Source organism: Hippocampus zosterae, chromosome 13, assembly GCF_025434085.1.
Source record: "Hippocampus zosterae strain Florida chromosome 13, ASM2543408v3, whole genome shotgun sequence".
In the NCBI taxonomy this organism is placed as follows: Eukaryota; Metazoa; Chordata; class Actinopteri; order Syngnathiformes; family Syngnathidae; genus Hippocampus; species Hippocampus zosterae.
Genome location: NC_067463.1, coordinates 7401117 through 7423830, shown reverse-complemented (window position 1 = coordinate 7423830; position 22714 = coordinate 7401117). Strand labels below are relative to the sequence as shown.

At 42.4% G+C, this 22714-nt stretch overlaps 2 protein-coding genes and 1 long non-coding RNA gene across 3 annotated transcripts; 1 reads left to right on the top strand and 2 right to left on the bottom strand.

The window, feature by feature from the left end:
• Positions 1 to 337: 337 nt before the first annotated feature.
• Positions 338 to 6497, bottom strand: mogs (mannosyl-oligosaccharide glucosidase). Its single transcript, XM_052084709.1, has 5 exons — positions 6402 to 6497; positions 4878 to 5244; positions 4178 to 4401; positions 3891 to 4084; positions 338 to 2327 (listed from the first exon to the last, which is right to left on the bottom strand). Exons 2-5 carry the CDS (start codon positions 5227 to 5229, stop codon positions 554 to 556), a joined length of 2544 nt encoding a protein of 847 aa, XP_051940669.1. The 5' UTR covers positions 5230 to 5244; positions 6402 to 6497; the 3' UTR covers positions 338 to 553.
• A 949-nt stretch (positions 6498 to 7446) lies between these two features.
• On the bottom strand, positions 7447 to 21551 carry pdcd4a (programmed cell death 4a). The gene is made up of 11 exons (XM_052084721.1): positions 21264 to 21551; positions 16968 to 17270; positions 16223 to 16320; positions 13953 to 14066; positions 13470 to 13691; positions 13076 to 13173; positions 12808 to 12922; positions 11325 to 11432; positions 9799 to 9909; positions 9562 to 9701; positions 7447 to 8003 (listed from the first exon to the last, which is right to left on the bottom strand). The coding sequence occupies exons 1-11, from the start codon at positions 21307 to 21309 to the stop codon at positions 7952 to 7954; spliced, it is 1407 nt and encodes a 468-aa protein (XP_051940681.1). The 5' UTR covers positions 21310 to 21551; the 3' UTR covers positions 7447 to 7951.
• On the top strand, positions 12859 to 15656 carry LOC127613635 (uncharacterized). The gene is made up of 2 exons (XR_007966254.1): positions 12859 to 12977; positions 15361 to 15656. It is a non-coding gene; the product is annotated as an uncharacterized LOC127613635 (long non-coding RNA).
• Positions 21552 to 22714: the final 1163 nt, after the last annotated feature.

The following is a 22714-nucleotide window of genomic DNA, read 5'->3' as shown; positions in this document are numbered from 1 at the left end:
CAAGAGAGAGAAATGCTCGGCAGGCTGTGCTTCAGGTCACGGTGTGCGTAAGCTAATGTGAGCTACGATGGAGCGAGTGCTGACAAATACCAGGTGAGGAGTTGAAAGCGGGGCGAATAAAAACTCACAACGTTCTAAACATTTATACGGTTTGTTGGTCAAGCTAAAAATTCCCTTTGGAGGTGGGAGAAATTGGAACGGTGATTGTACAAATTCAAAAATTGGTAAGTTCCCCCCTCTGTGTGGTTGTCTTTCCCACGGTATCGTTCTTTCAAGCCTCCCAAATGGCTCAAACACTTGTCCCAAGTTGAGATAGGAACACAGGATTTATGCAAGCTTATTGTCAAAAACATTTATTGTTTGCAAACATAACATGATCAATGCCAAAGTCGATTCTGATTCCCGCCAGTCAAAACGTCAAAACACAGGTTACTCATACAAAACACGATTACTTTTACATCACATTAATTGAATGCTGATTTTATACATTCTTTTTTTTTTTTGCCCTCTCAATGTCAAGTTTGGACCGCCGTCATTTTCTGATGAGATGATATTAATACTGTTCAGCCATCATTAATAAAGTTAGGGCCGACCAGCCAGTGAAAGGGTGGCTTCCTTGGCCTCTACCGGTGGTGTCGTTGTACTGTTCCCACACGTAACCCGTCTCAGCGTACTGTCTGTATACATTACTGATAATGTTAGTCCTGAGTTCCTCGTACAGCGCGGCCATCTGCTCCTGATAGGGTCCTTGCGTGTTACTATAGTGGTGGAGGGCTCTCACCGCCAGGTAGTTGATATTGATCCACACGGGTCCTCTCCAATAGGGGGCGTCGTGTTCCGTGTTCCGCTTCATGTACAACGGATCGGCTTTGGACAGAGAGCGCAGGCCGTAAGGTGTCCACAGCTTGTTGGGATCTTTCATGTCTCTGAGAACGTGCTCCAATTTGGGCGAGTCCGGCTGAAGGACGTGCAGTAGGAAGGGGAACAGGCTGACGTAACCCAGAGCGTTGACATATTGGAGTTTGGGAGCCTTGCGAACAGAGCGAACGAGTCGCGTGACGGGGAACTGCTGGCGGTGTTGTCCGGGGGGCACGTACACCTTCTCCTGTTGCAAGGATACGTCCTGAGTGTGGTTGCCGTAGTCGCTGTAGGCGCGGAGTTGCTCGGACCAGTGGAGCTCGTTCAGGAGGTTATTGTCCGTCAACACTCGGTGGGTGAATTCGTAGTCCCCGTGAGGTTGGCCTAAAAGCTGAGCGATCCGAGCCATGATACCAGAGGACAGGGCCATCCAACAGTGGAGGTCCACGTGGCGCTCTTGCGCCGACGGGTGCGAAGCCCGCGGGTAATCATCCAGACCCGAGGTCAAGGTTTTGGGATTGAGGAACAGATTGGAGTCCTTGTCACGCCCACGCCAGCGGTACGAGTTGGGTGCCGGCCCCGACTGAGTGGTGTTGTACCACTCAAACCAGGTCTTGAGTCTGGGGTACAGTCGTCTGAGGAAAGGCAGAGTGGGATGCGACTCCACGCTGTCTGGATTTAATGACAACTGCTCAATTAGCCCCTGGAGAGCTAAAAAGAGCGTAGGCGGGTTTGCGTTCTCATTTCGCTGAACGACAAACTCGGCAGGGACCTTACTGTGAGCCTCGTCTCCGAGGATCTGCTCACGAGGGATCCAGCCCTCAACGTTCATCAGGTCTATCCAGTGGGACACGGCTTCTCTTGTTACCTGGGGGTCCCACTTACTCAGCAGTAGCTGGTGGAAGCCCTCATCCCAAAGAAAACCTCGGGGGAAGAAAGAGCGCGACGGGACGGCGGTAAATAACGCGCCCTCGGGATACAGGAGCGGGTATTCGTTGTAGACGGACTGAACCAGTGACTGGCCGTAGAAGTAGCCCATTCCGCCCAACATGTTGCTGAGCGCCGCCTTGCCAAACTTGACGTACGCCCGGCTGTAACCTTTTCGCTCCAGTTCAAAGGTCTTCTCAAACTTGGCATCGAACTCCGCCTTCCTCTTTTCCAGCTCCCGAGTCATCACAGGGCCCACCAGCTGGTCGTGGCGGCCGCGAAAGCTCGCCGACTCGAAGAGCACTTCCATTTGAAACGGTGTCTGAACGGTGACCTGGTGCACTACAAAGTCACCCTCTTTCCTAGCGTCGGGGGGGTTCTTCTGTTGGTTCGGGTGATACGGGGGTTTGTAGGCATCCACGGCGATGTAATGCCTCCTCTCCCCTGAAGGAGGGCTGAAGACAAACCTTTGGTTCAGACTGTGCTTCACAATGTCAGTCAGCTTCTCCAAGCCGGGAGCACGAGTCTGAAGGTAGTTGTAACTGCAAAGGCAGGAAACTTGATTAAATCCTTGCGTTTTCCAACCTTTATTGAGCCGGGGAAACTATTCATGTTGGCAGTTTCTCCGGGCACACTACCAAACAAAAATATGGCACAAAAAGTACCTGCTGACTGACATCACGATGAGCTCGTCTCAAATTGCTCACCAATTAACAGCGTGAAATCTCGGGGTTCTTAGTTGAACACAGCGCTATTAGTCTGAGGCGTGAATGGAACCGCAGATGCACGTGTTCATTGTGCATTCTGCCATGTAGTGCAGGAGCGTTGATTTTGTTCTGCCTGTCACTATGTGTTGCTCATAGAGAGAGAGGAGCAAAGACTTATTTGAAATGAGAGCTCCTGTGGCAAACCTGAATGATTTCTCGCAGGGCAGTCACTGGTCAAACAATGGCGCAATCCAGCAGTCATCAAAAAAAAAAAATTAAAAAATTAAAAAATACCACCTTCTAACATGTACCACAGTTATAAGATAACCTTTATTAGTCCCACGCTGGGGAATGTTGCATGATTATGATACCACATACCTGTATATGATATTTACATTCTATAAATTGCACACCAAACAGGCGACAACACATCTGACGGTTGCAGCTTGGTATGCAGCCAAAATAATTTGGGGATTTTGAACGACATGCAGGACAAACATAGTACCTGAAGCATATTCAAACTGTCAGTGAGATTATTTTTGTGGGGGGGAATGCATAAAATGAGTCCTTGCACTTAATGATGGTTTGCAGTTCAGCAGTTTTATGCCATCCTTGAATGGGAATTTTGATACATGAGGGCATTTTGCACTGGGGGGGGAAAAAAACCTCACGGTGATGTTTGATTGTTCAGCCCCTTTGTTGTTAAGGGTAAGCATGAACTAGATTAAGATAGTGTGAAGTACATTGGTTGAATAAATAAAAAGAGATATGCTAATTTGTCCATGTTTCAAATGGCATTTTTGCCAGACAACGTGTGGTCCTATGTGGGCCCAGCAATAGCGCCGATGAAATATCGGCGCTATTGCTGGGCCCATCCCCCTCCATGATTTAAATTGTCCATTCCTGCTTTCGATTATGTGAGCATGCTCTTATGTGGACTTCATTAAATGTTAGACTGATGTCGCTATTTGTCAACAGTGTCAGCAACGTCCAAAGACTTTTTAAAACATTTTTCCATCAATCTTTGACCACTTGCACCATTCAGGGATTGGTTTCCTGGTTTTAAATATACTGTTGGATAAAATAAGGCTGAGAACTGGCTCAAACACAGGCTGAAATACCTGCTGCGTACTGCCATCAAGTGGTTGCGGCTATGAAACGTGACTTCATGAAGTATCATGAAAGGGATCTGTTTTAAAAAATCATCATCATCATGTACTTGGCCCTCGCACATACACTCCACAGCTATTGTAACACACAAGTGACCGGTCTGTAGTCAACCAATCAATATGTTGTAGTGCATCTGACAGACAGCCAAAGACTTATTTTGTGCCATTCGTGGTAAAGGTTCTCCTTTGCGATTACCACTGATCCTACCTTGTGAATTTTCATGCTTACCTGGCATATTTCGGACTCGTCAAATCCCCGGTAACTGGTTTTCGGAATGTGATCTTGAAATTGCCAAGCTCTTCGGAGACACCGGTGATGGAGGCGAGGCGTTTTTTCTCCTCCACGTGAGCCTCTAGTGAGCCTTGGGTATCTGCCGCAGCGTAGAACATCAGGGAGATGACTGGAGCCTTGGAGGCAGAGCTCTGATGGGTAAAAAACAAAAGAGACAATGATCAGTTCATTCGTAGCAGTTGCTATGGAAACACTGTCACACATAAAAAAAGGTTTCTATTCACATGTTGCTTTGCGGTGACCCTCCAGGTCCAGTCTCCGCCGTGATCACCTCCCACCCTCTTGACAAACTCCGTGGTCAGTGTGAAATCGTTGTCTCGGATCTCCTGGACGCCAAAGGTGAGCCCGTCGTGCATCAGCCAGCCGTAACCTTGCAAGCGATCTCCCTGCTCGCAGGTGTGCCTCAGGTTCATGTCCATGTCGGAAAACTGACTCATCCACATCATACCTGATGGCGCAGAAAGACAGAGCACGATTGAATACGCGCACCAGTTTATGACCCACTAGTAACTATCTGCTAATACAGATTCCGAGCGCAGCGATTAACTGTTAATTTCTCGCTGTATTTATGGTGAGTGCTATTGGCTGGTGAAAAAAAATGTATAATCACCTTAATTTATACAAAAACATATTTATTTTCCAAAATAATAAACACAAAACCCTTGCTGGCACGATCCCGCAACTATTGAGTCAAAAGTTTAGCTTAAATTTACCAGCTTTTAATTCCACAATCTTTAACGGATTGAAATAAACAAGTGCAAAAAAAAAAATCAAATAAATAAAATGGCATCAAAGTCTCACACGGCAGACGCGTTTGTTTGACTGTAGCTGCCATGCACCTGCGCAATGTGAAAGAAAGGATGCGGAAGGGGCGAAGGATGAGACACTGCACACAAGCTGGTTCTAGTGGTTGCGTGTGCCTACCTGTCACAATCGACCTTGGACTTCTTGTTTTCATGCCGAAGTAGACCTGAGGCCTGTAAGAACCCCAGAACCTTTCCGGAGAGACCTGGGCACTGCTGGAATTGGCATCCAGGACACGAGGCGACGGGTGCAACGTCACCACGCGCTTGGCCAGACTGGAGCGCATGTAAAGGGCATAGAAGAACCAGATGAGGCTGACAACGCAGAGGCCGATGGAAATGTTAATGAAGAGTTTGCCAATGTCCATTTTCTTCTTCTTCTCCTTGCGGTGAAACGCAGGGGGCTTCTCATCTTTTCTTCGAAGAGGGGGGGCGGCATCTACGGTCACCACCCTCTTTCGCTGCCTGCCCATCCTGCCCTTGTCAACCTGAGCATGAGAAATGTGCAGAGTTCAGCGGCACGGATCAAACAGTGTAATCCATGATGTGTCTATTTGTCAAGCTGAAGTGCTTTTGTATATGCTCACACAAGACGTTTTTGACTAAACGAAGCACCGAAAGCAAGTTGTGCAGTCTTATTTTTTAAAAATCAAATGCAAGTCGCTTTATGCAATACTTAATTTGCACAGCCCTCAATGGTCAATTTTCCGTTCTGTTAGATGGATTCAGTCTGCTGACCGTTTTTTCTTTCATGTCCCTTCACAAAATACGACGAGGACAAAATGTCCAATGCTTCCCTTCAGAGACGATAGAAAAGTTTTGATCGTGCCACTTATTTATATTTCTTATGCACGATAATGACGACGGCAACGCAAATTGCTGGAGATAATTTTACTGACAGTATAAATACCACACAACTGCCACCAGGGGGCTTACTGAACACTTAACCGCCACACAAAACAAATCAACGGTGTAAAATTAAATCTAACAAAAAAAATGAAAGTTAACAAATAGGTAGGTGGGTGAACAGACAGGAAGACTGCTAACAGTTGGAAATAATGAACAACTTACAGACAATATTCCTGTAATTACTAATCATTTAAAGCTGGCATAGGTCGTAAAGGGCTCATTAATTACCATTTTAAATGCGTCAAATTTCGATATATTCAAAACGCCCTTAAAGCGTATAAATTCCTTGTTACTCAAGGTTTCTCTGCATACCACGTTTCAGTTGTGATGAATTATTTTCCAAGCCCTTTCAAATTGAACAAGTTTCTTCTTTGGAATTTGGAGCAACTTGACATTTTCTTCACATTCTGTCGGTTGACACGCATTGACGTTGCTCATTCATAATTCTGGTCGTGACGACCATATGCGTCTTGTTGGTGTTTTGAAGGCGAAAATAAATTTTTGATTTGTCTGTGTGAAAAGTACCGCGATTAAAAATAACTTGCCCATGAACCACTTGGGTCTCATCACACGTCAGTCCGTTAATGCAACGTTGCTTTCGCGCCTCCTGCTAGTCCTGCCTTGAAGCTAACATGCTTGCGTACGGCCAGTAATCACAAAAGTACGCTGTTGAATTATTCACAGATAATATAAAGATAGCCTCAGATAATTGTTCATATAGTGCATGGTTACCCACCAGTCAAAAATGTTCAGTCTCAGCTATTCATTGTCCGTCACTCATTCGGCTGGCTACTTCCGCGTTCATGTCCCTGTACGATGACGTTCTCGCGCGCTTGAATGTGACGTCATATCATTTTCACGGCTTTTTGTGCTTTAAAATTCAATTCAATTCAATTCAATTGTATTTATAGAGCACTTTCGAACAGCCATCGCTGCATACAAAGTGCTGTACATGGAGCAATTTAACATATACAATAAACAGTAAAACTAATTGGTAATGCTAAATGAATAAAAATACCACAAATTAATTCGAAGTGTCATGAATTAGTGTATGAACTGTTCATAAGGTAACACGTTATTCAATAAAATAATTTGCACCACACTATACAATTTCATTAGTAACTGATTTAATTGCCTTTGTGGTTTAAGTTTGACAAAAGAAAATAAAAATAAATAACCTCCATATCGGCTCCGTACGCGTTGGGTCATAATTTAGTTGAATTAAAAGTTGTTAAAGGGAATAAAATCATTTGACTTCAGAGGAAAATAATGTAATCTTATATTTAAACTTCATTTAAAAAAACATAACGTGCATTCTTAGTAAATCTATGACCGCATATATTTAGGTTTAGTGTGGCCCTCAGACTTTACAAGAAAGTGAAAGGGCCTACGAGTCAGACTCTATTGGGGGTGCCAAGGACTAAGCGGAGCCTCAGCGGGGGATCGAGCCTTGTCTGATGTCATCCATCCATTTTTAAAACTCGTTTGAAGAAGCACATCTTTATTCTTTGGCTTTCGACCCAACATGAGAGTGACACTGTTCCGTTATTTTCTGCTCTCTACTCTATATGTTAGCATCACAAATTAAGTTTTGTCTTCACTTTCTTTTGTTGTGTTACCATTTTATTTTATACTTCCAAACCTCTAACATATTTTATTTGACTGACAGAGACTGCTGATGACTACTAGCAATAAATGTGATATAATGTGAGAATATGTTTTGATGCACAGCTTATACAGTACATATTGCTGGCAAGAACAAAACAAAACAGAAACCAATGTCATGTTGCCTTTTTTAATGAACGAAATAATTTTTTTATACATATTCAAACTTTGGTCAACATGTAAAACGGACAGAAAAGCAATTAAGTGTCAATGTTGAACAAAACCATCTCAGGAAAAACTTAACAGAGATGTCCATTTATGGAAAGGGTGAAGCAAAACAAGAGGCTAAACACCCCAATAGCAGGTCCACTTCCCCTCTCTATTTCCAGCTGTGAGGTTTTTTTTGTTTGTTTTTTTTGGGGGGGGCTTGGGGGAGTACAAAAGCTAAGACGAAAGGGGTGGATCAACCCAAGAAACAATGAACATTCTTACAAAAACAACAACAGTGGTGACCAAGATGAAGGGAACTGGTGTCACTTTCACCACAGCTGCTGTGATGATGGTGATGTGAAGATGTCATCTGGGAGGGGAGGTGAAAACTGCTAACATGTCCAGATGAAATGTGGACACAAAACCAAACCAGCAGAGCCTCCTCCTGACAATCCTCTTCATCGGCCATTTTCAGTTTTTTATCTTGCCACCGTCGCCTTCGCTTACCATACGCTTGCGTCCTCTAGTGGAGGAAAAACAATGACACGTTGGTGGAATCATGGACAGCGATCTTTCATTTTACATGGGCAATAATGGAAGGACTGTGTTCCCTCAAAAAGCTAGTGCAAAGAGGCATGGCGTTAATCATGGCCTTTATTTACACAAATGTATTTCTAAATGCTGTTTAATATGATACACCAATGACTGAACTGGAAAAGCAGTTAAAAAGGAACGAATGAATATTATATACACTGGTAATTTTTTAAAAATTGCAATAATTAGGGCCGGGACAATTAATCAGCGAGTCTATTTAATTGGCCGATATTAGCAGCCCCCCAAAAATAAATGAACAGCAATCGCTTTTTTTTTTTACATTACAACATAAGGCATTCAAATATAACCTCTGTTCAATAAATAGATCTTTTTTGCCGCTTTTGCTCTCTGTTGTAAACTTAAAGACTAAAGGCAAAAGGATTCTAAAACAATGAAAAGTTGTGCCTTTATATTCATGCCTTTACTTTTGTAAGCTTTAAAGGACCAAAAAAACAAGTTACTTCATTCATTTTATAGACAATTTGTTATTGTTTATTAATAATCTGACAATTAATTGGTTATTGGACTTGTAATTATTTTTGGGTTTGATTTGACCAAATATTGGAAGCTGCATCTGGCACAAGAAAATATATATATAGTAGTCGAGCACAAAAAATTATTAATAATAAAATTGACTGCAATAATAGTATTTTACAATAACAATGTGATATAATACAACACAATCTCACGACCCAACAAAATAGGACCATTCATAAAACAAAACAAAAAAATCTTTCAGGTAAATAAATAAATAAATCGGTTGAATCCATGATTCAGTTGTACACGGACAAAAGCATATTACAAATAATAAGTGCGAGATTTTTCTATTTTGTATCATGGTCAGTATGTTGGGGAAAATTTGCCAATATCAGAAAAAAATGTAATACAAATGTGATGTTTTGTGATAATAATTTGGTTGTGACATCTAGCATAATAAACGACAGCATTCGACGTCACGGTAGTTCGTTTACTGCAGGAGGAGTGGATAAAATATCTTAATTTGAGGTGAGGCATATTTTTGGTCAAGTGGTCACATTCTTAATGACTGAGCAGAGCGTGGATTCGGAGGAAATGGGGTAGAATGAATCACTTTCATTAATATTCCAAACTCGGTGAGGCAATATATGACTCATTATGGGTGGAAGCAAGATGCCAAAATTTACAAATGTTAGATTTCCTTAAGTGACTTTTTGGATAGCGTGTACTTGTCAGAGTAGTTGTAATGCTTACCTTTACTTGAGTATTTTTGTTAAGATGACATTTGTCTGCATTCTGCTTGCGACTGCTCGATTTAAAAATCATCTACTATTGCTTGTGATATCCCCGCTTTGGTTCTATCAGGTGACTCTTTCAACCAATACAACTAAACCACCACACGCAGAAACAAAATTTTACGAAGCGACTAATTCACCTGAAACATTGCAGAAACAATGGCTGAAACTAAAAATGTCCACATTTCAGCCTACAAGAACTCCACTACGACCAACCTGGAGGGACAGGCGTCTCTTAGCTGCTTGGTGATGACAGACTCCTGGTAGCAGTGGTCCACAAAGGTCTCCATGATCGTATGGGCGTGTGGCACGTCAAGGTTTATTTCGGGGAGCTCGTCGTAGACCCGTTGGAAGCCCTGCAGAGGGAAAATTAAAACAAACAAGTCTTAGTTAACGAGTTGTGGTCAACTACAGTTATTATCGTTTTTCCAGAAAACCAAGAGCCCGACCGACCCTGTTCATCTGATCCACGGTGAGGTGGCCCGTTTTCCAGAGGGACTGCAGGAGTTTGATGATCATGGGGCTGGCCGTGTCTCCTTTGGATTCCAGCACCATTACAATGGCCTGAAAATACAACACAAATGTTTGGGCTCACATTTGATTCTTGAAATCGACAGACAGATTAGGACATTTGTAGTCTGCGAGGTAATATAAGATTTTAAATAAAAAAAAAAAAAATTGAGATTTTTCAGTAAAAAATATTTCAGAGATTTTGAATTATTAGTAATTTATTTGATTGCAATGGACTATTCATAGTGTCTTGGTTCAATTTAGAAGAGTAATTTTTATAAGGTTTTTTTTGGCGCTGATTCCGAATCGGTCCTTATTTTCACTCAGGCACTACAGGTTTTCATCCTACCATTAATATCAAAACAATAATGTAATATTTAATATGGTAATGTATTTAGTAATACAGTAGTTAGGAATTAAGAGTTAGGTTTAATAAAAAACAAAACAAATGAAATCTCAAATCTTGATGTGCTAAAAAAAAAAGTTAAGAAATAATTATTAGGTTGTGTTAGTAGGTTGCCTTCGATATCTGTATTTGCACGAAATTCCCCACCTAGCTTTCCATGATTAATTTTTCAGTTATTGACGTTACATTGTGCGGCGGATTATTCAGCAAAAGCAGTAACAATAAAAGATATCCACATATGTTCAGGACACATGAATCCATCAACCTTATGTCCAGAAAGAGAGACACAACCTTAATTCAACAATCAACAGTCAACAATCTCACAACACACCCAAAATAAAAATGTTCCAATAAACGCACAGGGTTAGTTCTGTACATTCGGCCATCACGTGGAAGACTATTTAATGATTCTGCTTGTCAATATAAGTCACTGGCAAAAACAAATGATCAAAGATGAGCTTAGAAACTGTGTGGAATTGAATACTTTCCCACAGCAGACCCAAAGATCTCTCATGGAATGTGCTACAGCATCAGGGGTGGGAATTCACCGATGAACACTTGACATTTTACCTCGTTTCGATATTATTGACGCTGCTTTCTGCTTCAATAAGAAGATTGTGTGCATTGTGAAACATTTCATGTCATCACCATTGAAATTCAACATTGTACAAATGAATATTGAGAAACAGCCAGCTACAACGCGATCGTTCCAGAACCCGAGGGGGCGGGGACATTTATTTCTATCGAGGCTCTGCCACAAAAATGTTCTTATTTATTTTGGATTGATCGGTTAGGACTGCTACATGACAAATGAAAGTGTAGACCCTGCCAAAAACAGCAAACAGTCCTTGGCATCAAAAAACGGAATCAAAAGATATTTTATTCCAATTCTTCTTTTGCACTTGGCAGAATGCGAGAGGATATTTCCAGTTGCCTCTGTACGAACTCATGAGATCCAATATTCGCTGCGTGTTTTTTTTTTAAGCTAAGAAATGAAGATTGCCATGTTGCAACACACTCTACATGAGTGTCATTTGTCGAAAGCGATGGGCATGTTTGATACCTCATAGACGAGCTCATGGTGGAAGTGGGGGACCTCCAGTTCCCGCAGGCAGCGCTCGGCCTCCATCACGTCTCCTGAAGTCAGGTACTCCTTCAGCAGAAGGTTCATCTAGGATAAAAAAATATATATATATATATGTGCTCGGTGGCTTTATCGCGGGAGATTTGCAAGCAAAAATGTGTTTTTGGTCACGGCACGGTCACATGAAAAGAATTTGACAAAAACATTCTCACTCTGGGCATACCTCAGCAGGGGCGTGCATAAGTCATACAAGGTTTGTTGCAAATGTTTTTTGACCTTATTAAGAGTCAATTATGGGCTTTAGGAGCTACCGTAGCAGGTGAACGTCAATGTCTATCTGGCTTTGACCTGTAAAAAGCTAAAACTTCAAATGGTCCAAAGAGTGAAGCTCATGTGATTTTATGGTCATTTAGTTCACCGATATTTTCATGCAAACAAACAAACAAACAAATAAAATAAATACATCCTGGGTCACCATGTTTAAATATGGGATTATATAGACAATTTAACCCCCCAACAGTTTTTTTCAGCGAGTTCAAAGACGTGCGGATAGTAAAGTACAGCGAAATGCAAGGACGCCTGAAGCCTGAGATGTTACACAATGCTGCAATGAGTACCAAATGTCAAAGTGCTCTTTTTGTACAAACATCACTCTCACTCTTACGTAACCCATCTACTTCACGAGACAACACCCAAATTTGCAGCACCGAAAATTCGACAACACACAGCTCAAGCAGTGAAAAGAAAGAAAGAAAGAAAAAAAAACACGTCCACGGTGCGCGTGTGTGTGGGTGTGTACGCCCCCGCATTGAAAAGGCCCACACCCATATGGGGAAGGCACAAAACAAGAGGCCATAACGCCTTCTGTTTGTCTTACAAAATGTTCACACACTGGACCGTGGCAGTCCGTACACGTACACACACACACACACACACACACACACACACACACACACACACACACACACACACACACACACACACACTCAGGGTTTAGGGGCGTCCAAACCAGATTGGCAAACCAGGTAAAGGACTCGAGCCTCACGAGACAGCAGACTTGTTCCATTTCCTTGCCCCACCCACTTACCGGACATGTACCCCGCAACACACACACACACACACTTGTACATTCTCATTAGTGTGTGTATGCAAATTGGGAAACACAAACCACTTCATTCAGGCTTGACAGCTTTCAAATATATTCAATTGTCATCTTGTTCGGGGTCAAGGGAAGGTTGAGCATAATTTGGTCATTGATAACTTTGGCAAGAGGTCTGGCACACCCATGGCTGGTCGCAAGCCAATCACAAGGTGCATTTGGAGACACACATGTATTCAACAGCCCGCTAATGCATTTTTATGGAGAGGTGCGGAATTTTTTGGCGCCTATAGTGGAGACTGTGCGAGTGGATCATCAAAAGCACGACAAAAGCACTATTACCAGTTACTGGGCTGATCATACCTCCTTGATGAGATGTTTGACAGGTCTGAGGCCACCGCCCACGCCCCACACGTTATCCAGACGCACCATGGCACTCTTCAGGGACAGCAGCACGGCGGCTCGGTCCAAAGCCACTCTGACCATAACCGTAAATCGGGTTGGAGTAAAAAAGCAGCACAAAATAAAACCAGGTACATTTTTTTTTGTTTTTCTATTTTCGGCACCATCTGCAAATAAAACCCCAGATATTTTTCATATCAAATAATAATTTGAAGAGTAGAATGTTCACCTGGCATGGTCACAGTCCACTTTGCCTTTGTAGCAGTCCAGGAATGACATTGGAAGGACGTGATCCGCTATGGCTCTGGCTATAAATTGGCCCAACATCTGGCATATGCAAGAGAAATTTTTAAAAAATAAGTCAAATGACAAAGCAGACGCTCAAGCAGTCAATTAAAATTCAGAAATAGGTTAACTTTTTAATCACACACACAATTAAACTCTTAACAATGCACCTGGATTTTGACGCCATCTAGCGGTAAACTAACAGAATGCAACGATCTCGCCTCGAAGCGGGTTCATTTTGAAGCACTCTCGCTACGACACCTCAGAGAGAACCAACTTCAGAAGCCTATTACCAATTTCCTCAGCAGAGGTGCTCAATTTACGGGATGTAAGTGTACCTGCGGAGCGTCGGGCGTGTCCAGTATGAGGTCGGGCAACTCTTTGAGCATCTTGTCAAAGGCCCGCGCCATGTCGCTTTGGGTTAGCACCTTGACGGACAGGTCGGACAGCAAGCGGGAGGTGAGCTCTCGGTGGCTGGCTTTGCCTTCCAGGGACAGCGAGACAGCCACTGAGGAGAACTCGTACTTGTGGGGGCCCAAGTTGAGTTCCTTCAGAAGCATCTTTGTGTAAAATACATATCACTGTGTTAGCGATACACTTAGACACAACATTCGGTACACTTGGAGGCATTGTGTTAAGAATCGGGCCTATACAAACATAACAGAAGCAAGAGATATTAATTTAACGTTCAACGTCAGCCATTTTAGAGCCTTTCAATTTTGGTGTCATTGTGTTCATTGATTATGACACTGTATACAGCATATACACCAAAGCTACTAAATGAAAGTTCTATTGATCACTCAAATCATGTTTTCACTGACCTGAACTTCTTTTGTGTCGCCATGTTCAAAGTATTCCTGGACGATTGGGTTGACCATTTTCCCCAGTTCCCTCTCGTCCACCTCCGGAACAACTTTTGCATAAACCGTGTCTCCCTTTAAATGACATAAGTGTGCAGTATCTTAATATCGCAAAATCGGAGAACACCAATGCGACTATGCCATAGCAAAACACATTGACGTGAAGATCAGGTGAGGGTTTTTTTGTAGATCAAATCCATAACTGTAAATTAATGTATTTACATAAACATAATTATGCAATAATTATACAGTGCTGCCTTAAGCACCGACCCATCTTTCAGGTTTTGAACCGTCAGTCAACTGATGTTTTTGCCTTGACTTGCAAGCACAAACTTAAGACACGAGCACTTTATGGAGCCAGTAAAGACAATTCAGCTCACTTCTTCAAAAGGAGCAAAAATCACAAAAAGAGCTTTTAAGCTGTGTCATGCCACTGCCAGTTTTAATGAAGCGCTTTGTTACAGCTGCCGCTGTTGTGAAAGCGCTATATAAATCCGCATGTATTGTATTGTATTGTAACTGTCAAACTAAACTTCAACAATGAAAATTACACATATGTTGAAAATACTGTATACCCAAATGTATTGCTTTAAAAACGGCGCCGCAATCTAGCTTCATGCCAACATATAATGGAAATTTTGACTGACATGCTAATGTTTAGGCAGTGATAGTTGCAAATTTACAACCCTTTAAACAACAGGTTTATGAACAAAACTGATGGAACATGTGCAAATATATCACATCAGTCCTCGCAGGCATATATTCTTTGTCCTCTATGAGTCAGTGACTCAAATTATAGCCACTTACCGTGTCACAGTCGTAGAAGTCTATTTTTTTTCTTGGCTATTACACAGTGCTGCCCCCAATGGCCAATACGGGTACAATAGAAGAAGCAGCACAATGAATTGGACTGCAGCATTAAATCATGATCACCAATATTTTTTATGCTTTAAATTCTATTTATGTACGATATTACCCCATATTTTGATAAAGTATAATATTGTAGAGTGCTAATTTTCTTAAAAATCACAACAGAATAAATACGATGAAGTACCTACATACTAAATTAACTGATTAATCTGTTCGCTTTGACCGGCCTTACTTTCATACTTGGTCCTGAACTGCCTGAACTCTTTCAAATTTAACCCTGATGTTTATCTTTACTACTTGGAATCTTCCCAAGGACACTGTAACCTTGTGTGTCAGGCAATCCCCTTGCTCAGCGCGTTTGTCGGTTCCGGCATGTCATAGTTCCCCACTGACCCTGTTGCGGTTCCACTGTGTTCCAACATCAAGGTCTGAATTACACCGTTATCAACCTTTTTTTTCACTGCAGAAGCTTAATTCCCACTCTACTTTCTCTCCCCAGCAAAGTGAGCCCTTTGCTTGATAAGGAGGTTAAAGATTGAAAGGTTCGGTTGATTGACCTGTGACACAGCCATCTGGATAACGGGATCACATGACATGCACTGAGGAGGAAAAAAGATGCTTGGACTAAGGAGACACTGATACAACTTTTTTTTTCAGACCAACTACGAGTACAAGTGCTTCGATTTCAGTACGCGCCAATGCAGTGTACTGATACTTGATAATGCCATTGCGGCTTGCAATTTTGATGAAAATGTATTGTAAGCTAATCAGATAACATTTAAATATTAACATCCCTATTCTTGTGTATGTTGGTGTTGTTTCTGTTGAAACATTTTTGATTTAAAGGAGAAGTCAAGTAACAATTCTTTTCATAACATATCTGGTCTAAACATGGTATTCTTTGCAATATGAATTATGTAGAAAAAAAATCCATCTTTTTCGTCCATCTCAGAGGCAACCGGGACATTAATGCCATCCGTTAGCCTCTTAAACGCTGTTTTGCATTTGGTGTTAGCATTAAGCTAACACGAGAGGACTTCTGCAACACATGATTTTGTTCAAATATACGTGTATTTCTCCTCATTTTGTGTTAGTTTTACTGTAAACGTCAACTGGGAGTGGCAATACGCAGTGACTCTTTTTAAAAACTGAGCCTTTCTACCTTGGAGCAATTTGTGTGGCACACATTGATTTCAAGCATGGCGACAGTGGTACAACTTAATTCCATTCATTTGACTAATCGATTTGTACTACAGAGAAATATTATTAGGACACCAATTTCTGCATTTGCAACTAGGTGGGTAAGAGTTCCAAGACTTTTGCAGATATGCTGTAGTGTAAATACATTTATTCACGCTAACCTGAGCAGATTCATCGTAGTTGGGATCCTGTAAATCAGGTTCCTCGTCTTCATAAACCATCCCAGCGGCGCCCCAGACACCTTTACCGCCTGCTCCACCTGACAAAAAAAAAAACCAAAATGAACTAATGAAACATTGCGAGTTTGTTATCATTTACAGGAATAAAATGGAGTGTTTGCAACATGGCAGGCAGAGGAGTGTGGTAATGCTTTTACTCTGGTGTAAATGCTAACATTTAACTCTGTTAGATTTACTGAAGTCACTTTTCGGATATATTTAGATTCAAGTTACATTTGTACCGTGACCACCATCGTAACTTAAACCACTAATATCTCAAAAACATTTTTCCCCATTGAAATGAACAGATATGCCAGTAATCTAATTCAGCCTCCAGGGGGGAAAAATGTGGTTTTAATGTGGAAAAATAACACTCTATATATTACTTTATAAAAATACTCAGTGATGGCAAAAATGGAAACAAAAACAACTGAACAGTTTTTGTCACACACCACGTTGGCCACCTGAGGGCACTATAAGATAGGCAGAACAGACATCTGTACAGCATAGATGTCAGCTCGCCTCCTTGCAGGGGATAAAGAATATGGGACTGTTAGTACCGTTACTTCAAATGTTTAAATGTGTTGCAGCACCATATGTGTTCAAATAATTTTGGGGCAAATCCCAAACAAAGTATCAAGTTAAAAAAAATAAATAAAAACACGAGATAGTCTGGTCCAAAATTTACCCTTTTTTGGAAGGCCTCTCCCTTTGCCCGTTCTGGATTTGCGGTCACTGGCGGTGACTTTGCCTTTTGGGCTGTGAGGGTCCGCTCCGGCGGTGTCCCCTGACTCTGAGAGGGACTCGCTAGTGGAGTTGCGTGATGACTTGCGCAGGCGTCGCTTAGCCTTGGCCTTGAGCCTCGCCTCGTGCAGGGCTTTCTCCTGAGGCGTCCAGTTGCCGTTCACCTCCGCCTCATTCAGCTCGTCGTCGTCGTCATCGGCGTAGGGACGCTCCGCCTCTTCCAGCTTGTCATCACGAGGAAACGTCTCTGTGAGTGGGAAGGACACCACGAATGTTATTGAGGTTGCCTGTATGGCGGCGGGGAGGCGGCCAACTGCCACATTTCAGTTAAACCATGGAGTGTGCAGATAGCACCGAAAGCGGTACTGGCTGATCCAGCTTCATGCTGCATTTCCTCAAGTAGTAGCTGACTGCGGCTCCAACTGAGCCTGTTGCAGACTTAACCGCTCGGAGCCACTTGAAGAGGCACCTCACATCAAATCGAAAGCGCCTTCAATCACTCACATGATTTGTTTTACAATCCCACCCAGAGACAGTTTGGAGTATTCCATGAACCTGCCATGCATGTTTTTGGAATGTGGAAGGAAACCGGAGCACCCGGAGAAAACCCGCGCAGGCACAGGGAGAACGTGCAAACTCCACAAAGGAAGGCCGAAGCTGCAATTGAACCCTGCACTTCTGCACTGTGAGGTCGACGTGTTCACCATTCGACCACCGTGCAGTGCTGGCATCAAATTTAGAGGATGTTTATTTTAACTTTTCAGGGACTTTAAAACACCATCTGTGCGGGCCTACTCTATATTCTATGATGATTCAGTTTGCGCACTGCATACTGTAAATGTACTGTACTGTGCACTGGCATTCAAGTGACCTGCGTGCTAATTAAACGTGTGAATTATGAGTAATGACTGTATCAGTGTGAGTTGCAACAACAGGAGGGAGTGGTGTATTCCTGCAGGCGTAGCAGGAGGAGGAGGAGGGGGGGGGGCACAGCAAAGGGAGAACACATGGTAAAGAAATGCTGATGCCTGTTTTTTTCTTATGTCGCTCCCGTCCTTGCAATGTCCACAGCAGCGGACTTGACTACATATGGCATGGTTGCGGGTCACATGACTGGCTCAGGCGTGCCTGGAGGGGGTAATGTATACTTATGGAGAGGCCCAAATGACAGTGTGAGCCCTCACTGCGCTATATATTACTGGCGGCTGGGAAGAAGTCCAGACCGCAATCAAACTGAATCCAGACTCTGAACTCATCCCAAAAGAAATTTCATTGAAAGCCAACTGTGTGTTTCACAGAATTGTAGTTCCAGGAACAAATGAAAAGAAAGTAACGTTGCAGAAACGCTTTACGGCCACACCCGCCGACTCAGACGAGCATATACAAGCATATTCCCCTTCGCTTGTTCCTTCCCTCTCATATGTAGGTCAAGCGGCCTGTCACTAGCTGTAAATTAGGACTCGACCAACTGCCCTGTGCCAAAACTCGTGGCCAACCAATCAGGCTATAGCGGAGAGCTGCGGGGGAGGAAGAAGAAAAAGTTTTGCCTAAATGGGAGTTGCGCAAGTATTCAAGTCAGGCAACTTCTGCAGCTGTTAAAAACTTTGCTGTTGTTGTTGTTTAGCCTAAAACGGGAACAGGCAACGTGCAGCAATGTGGGCCATTGTAGGGCAAGAACAATTGATTTTGTTACACAACTCTAAAAAGTCTTTTCTCAAATTATGATTTTTTTTAAATCCTCCATTGTGTGACTCCTCCCTCCCCCAAGATCCTCTCCCCATTAACAAACACAAACAATAGATTACTCTGCATTACAATAAACAATATCAGATTGATTAAATAGAAATGTTTTTGACTTATAAGTGAGGCGAACGTTAAAGGCAAACGAAGCATAAATTAATATGAAAGAGGTAATCTACTTCAAATAGAGTTGTTAATTTACCAAAAACCTTGACCCACAGTCTTTAACGTGTTCACAACAGCTTCACAAACTCTAAAGATAAGCCAATATGTACTAAGTCATTGTAGCACAATAATGCAAACAAATGTGTGGTTTTATCACTGCAACTTTTCATGTTTTTTATGAAATAATGATACGCAAACATGAGGACTGCATTACACAGCAGTGAACTTATCTAAACAATATATAAACACACGAAGCATAAATATGTTAAAAATTAAAGCCTAACGAGCGACCGAAATGGTGCCTTTGTGATTTCAAAGTTGCATTCTACAACAGTGCAAAATTTATTTGAATTCCATTAATTGTTCAGTCCAAGTATGAATTTGACCGAGAAAAGCTTACCGACGGCTACCCACAAACACGATTGCAATTTCTAACAGATAACATGTGACCACCTTGTATTCGTGTATGACCTCTTCCCCATTTGCTGTATGGCTGCCAGGGAGAAAGAGCAGCACTGTTGACGTGTTTGCTTTTTTTCCCCCTCTTTTTTTTTAAAAACAACTTTTACAGTTGCAGCACTGGGGAAATGAGCAGAAGACACAAACAACTCCCCTTTCAAATAACATAACTACTAGTCGACTCGACTATATGTCACAAATTTATGAGAGGTTGACATTTCAATTTAAACTCGTAAAGTCCAGTGGGCTAATGGTACAAGTGTTGTGCAAACCCGACATCTTTGGTACACACGCTACGTGGCCCGGATGCAAAGGCATTTATTGTGCAGAAGTACCGGTAGTCACCAGTGACTGAACACAATTCAACTGTGACTTCACCTGGAAGACGGTTCAATTCCTACGTTCAATAACAAGTTGTTAACTTACTAAACACTTTGACTTGCAGGGTTCACCACGACAATTTGAATTTCATTTATTGTTCATCCCCACGATGTTAATTGGCAACGATGAGTAATGTTTGTCATTATTTGTCGTTTTCTTTCATCCCAAGGATTCCATTTAGGTCATTTAAAGTTCACTTCAATTGGACATTGCTCAGGCAACCACAAATAAAATCTATGCACGCTCATGTCAAAATAAAAGAGTGCATGTTTATGCCATTTTTCCCCATATTATAACATCTCCTGATGGTCTCAACTGTTACTTTCTTTATCCTTCAGATATCTATTTGAGGTAGGGCGTTTAGTCACGACTGCCCCTTGACAAGGCCATGAGGTGCTTCGTTTCTTTGATAAAATTGACAACTGCACCCAGTGATCAGATAGAGCATCCAATAAATAATTACAGCACATGCCAGGCCATCAAGTCAAGTTACTGGAATTGACATTTTAAACTTTAATTAGATCAAATGAATTGTGTTCTGCCCTTTTCTCCCCAAGTGGACAAGAGGGTGCTAAACAAAACAAATGAAACAAACAAAAACACTATACGGACTCACCCCTGCACTATAGCGGCCAACAACAGGTTATGTCGTGTGTCTCAGCGTTCAATATTAATGTTTTTAGAACATGCCGGGTTGGCGCTAGCACCTGGGCTAGGGGGTACTGTATTATAGCCCCGGTTAAACCCCTCCATCAATTTTCTTTTATTTGGTAAAATACCGTATATGTATAAATTATCTTCTCAGCCCCGCCCTCCATTTGTCCGTCAAGCGCTCCTGGAGAAAAAAATCCTGGAGCCATGCCTGAGAAAATGATGAATCAGTATTTGATTAACCGCACAACCTGTTGGTTATGCTGCAAAATACTGCACATTCCGACAGTTTACGTAACATTTCAACACACACACTAGCAACGCGGAGATTATATAAGCAATCCCATTGGATACTATCTTAAGGCTACACTTCTGACGTCACGAGCACGCACGATGCACGGACGGGTCCATACGTGACGTAATATGTACATTAACTCTCGAAAGAAAACAGCGTTGTTTTGGCTTTCGGAACATAGTGGCGCGAGCGTGGCAGACATGTTTGTCAAGGCGGAAGTCAGCGCTCCGAGCTCGTCCAATCACGACGTGAGGACTTTTAAATAAGGGAAAATCGCCAAACAACGTGGCTGAAGCAAGTCAATTGGGGCACGAATGTGAGTTGGAACGTAAATCGTGCAATATTACGTCATCCAACAGCGTTGACTGGTAGCGTGCTTGTGGTGGTGGTCGTTGGGAGTGGGGGCAGGGGAAGTCTCCGGAGCACATGGTGCAGCATGTTAGCCGTCCAGCCCGTCTCATGCGTGCACAATGGTGGTGGGGTGGATAGAGCATGCCAGCAAGCCCCGGCGGAGTGGAGGTCGAAACCCCGACCCAAGCACTGACTCACCGTCTGCCTGTTGAGCCGAAGACCGAGCGTCCACTTCGGTCGCCATGGCCAGAGTCTGCTATATAAGTGGGATAACAATCCCCTCACGCGGATTCTATAGTCTATGTTCCTTCCTTAGTTTCACCAGGGAGAAAAAAAACAACTCAAAATCGGGAAGGAGGAACTCTCTTAGCGCTGAGTGGTGGCTGTGGCGAGAACGACACCAAAAGACTAGCAGGTGGACTCTTTGAGGCCGAGCACATTTGAGCAGCAAGATAAACAAAGTCTGTTTTTAACTTGGAGCACAGCGAGCGCGGTCACGTGGGCGCGCAGAGGGTGGGGGCTGGGCCCTTCGGACCAATCACCAGAAGGGGGGAAAAAATGCTGTGTCGAAAAAAAACACACTATATTTCACTTACAGCCTGTTTGGTTTTAGGACTGTATGTCTAACCCTCCCCACCCAGTATTGTACGATAACAACCGTAGCATTTTTTCAGATATAGTTAACTGCACAAAAAAAGTGGCAAATTAAAGTGGGCTTTAATTGTGCGAGATGACGGTAAAGCACGTTCGTGACGTGTTGTTGTAGTTCGACTTCTCGCCAGCATGTGTCGGCGTAAAAGCAAATTGCGTCTTGATGATGAAGACTGCAGGTGGTCAAACTAAGGGCCGCGGCCCACATGTGTCTTGTTCTTTCAAACGGTCCAACGAGCATTTTTAATATATTCAGACATTTCCCTTAAAAATCCGTAATTTAAAAGGTATTATTACGTTTATCTAATAATATAATATAATTAGTTTGTGATTTCTGGCAATTAAAATATTAAAAATTAATTTGTTATTCTTTGCATTCTTTTATGAAAGAATGTTGTGTGATTACATTAATAATAATAAAATTAATGCAAATTTGATTGAATTCTGGATTTTTCAGTCCACTCTCTGCTCAGCCTGGCCTCGGCACCCGTCCTTTGTATTTGACAATCTTTTAAACTGCACAGATGTTGGTTATCCCAGGGGTCTACTGACTGCAAGTTGGAGGGAATGCGTATGTGTCTTTTATGATTTGTTTTGTGAAGCACTTTGTGTTGCTTTTAAAGTACGTAAAGTGCTATATAGAAAACGTTTGATTTATTAATTTATTGATTTTTAGTCAGAAAGGTGATATGGAGATTAAAATGTATATTCTGAGGCGGGCGTCGTAAATCCAAGAGTGAGCAGCAGTATACCAGGCTGGCCCACAAGCATACATATTATATATTATAAGTTGATTTATTTATAATAGTACATATTAATACAGCATTTCTTTTGGAGGACGGAGCACCAGACAACTCACCGAGGCAGGTTGCATCAAAGGTAAATGTGTTGGTCTTTACAACAAAGGAACAATAGGACACACCTCATGAGTTCAACCAAATTAATCTCGATTACCGGTAAGTTTCTTGCTGTCTTATAAAGTGTTTCCTTTCCAAGCA

Excerpts from the sequence above, each read along its gene's own strand:
- mogs (XM_052084709.1), bottom strand. The coding sequence starts at position 5,229 with ATGGGCAGGCAGCGAAAGAGGGTGGTGACCGTAGATGCCGCCCCCCCT. Across the intron at positions 4,402-4,877 it reads TCCAAGGTCGATTGTGACAG|GTATGATGTGGATGAGTCAG; the intron begins GTAGGCACACGC and ends CTGCGCCATCAG. Across the intron at positions 4,085-4,177 it reads GGGTCACCGCAAAGCAACAT|AGCTCTGCCTCCAAGGCTCC; the intron begins GTGAATAGAAAC and ends TTTACCCATCAG.
- pdcd4a (XM_052084721.1), bottom strand. The coding sequence starts at position 21,309 with ATGGCGACCGAAGTGGACGCTCGGTCTTCGGCTCAACAGGCAGACG. Across the intron at positions 13,174-13,469 it reads ACACGCCCGACGCTCCGCAG|ATGTTGGGCCAATTTATAGC; the intron begins GTACACTTACAT and ends TGCATATGCCAG. Across the intron at positions 8,004-9,561 it reads AGAGACGCCTGTCCCTCCAG|AGGACGCAAGCGTATGGTAA; the intron begins GTTGGTCGTAGT and ends TTCCTCCACTAG.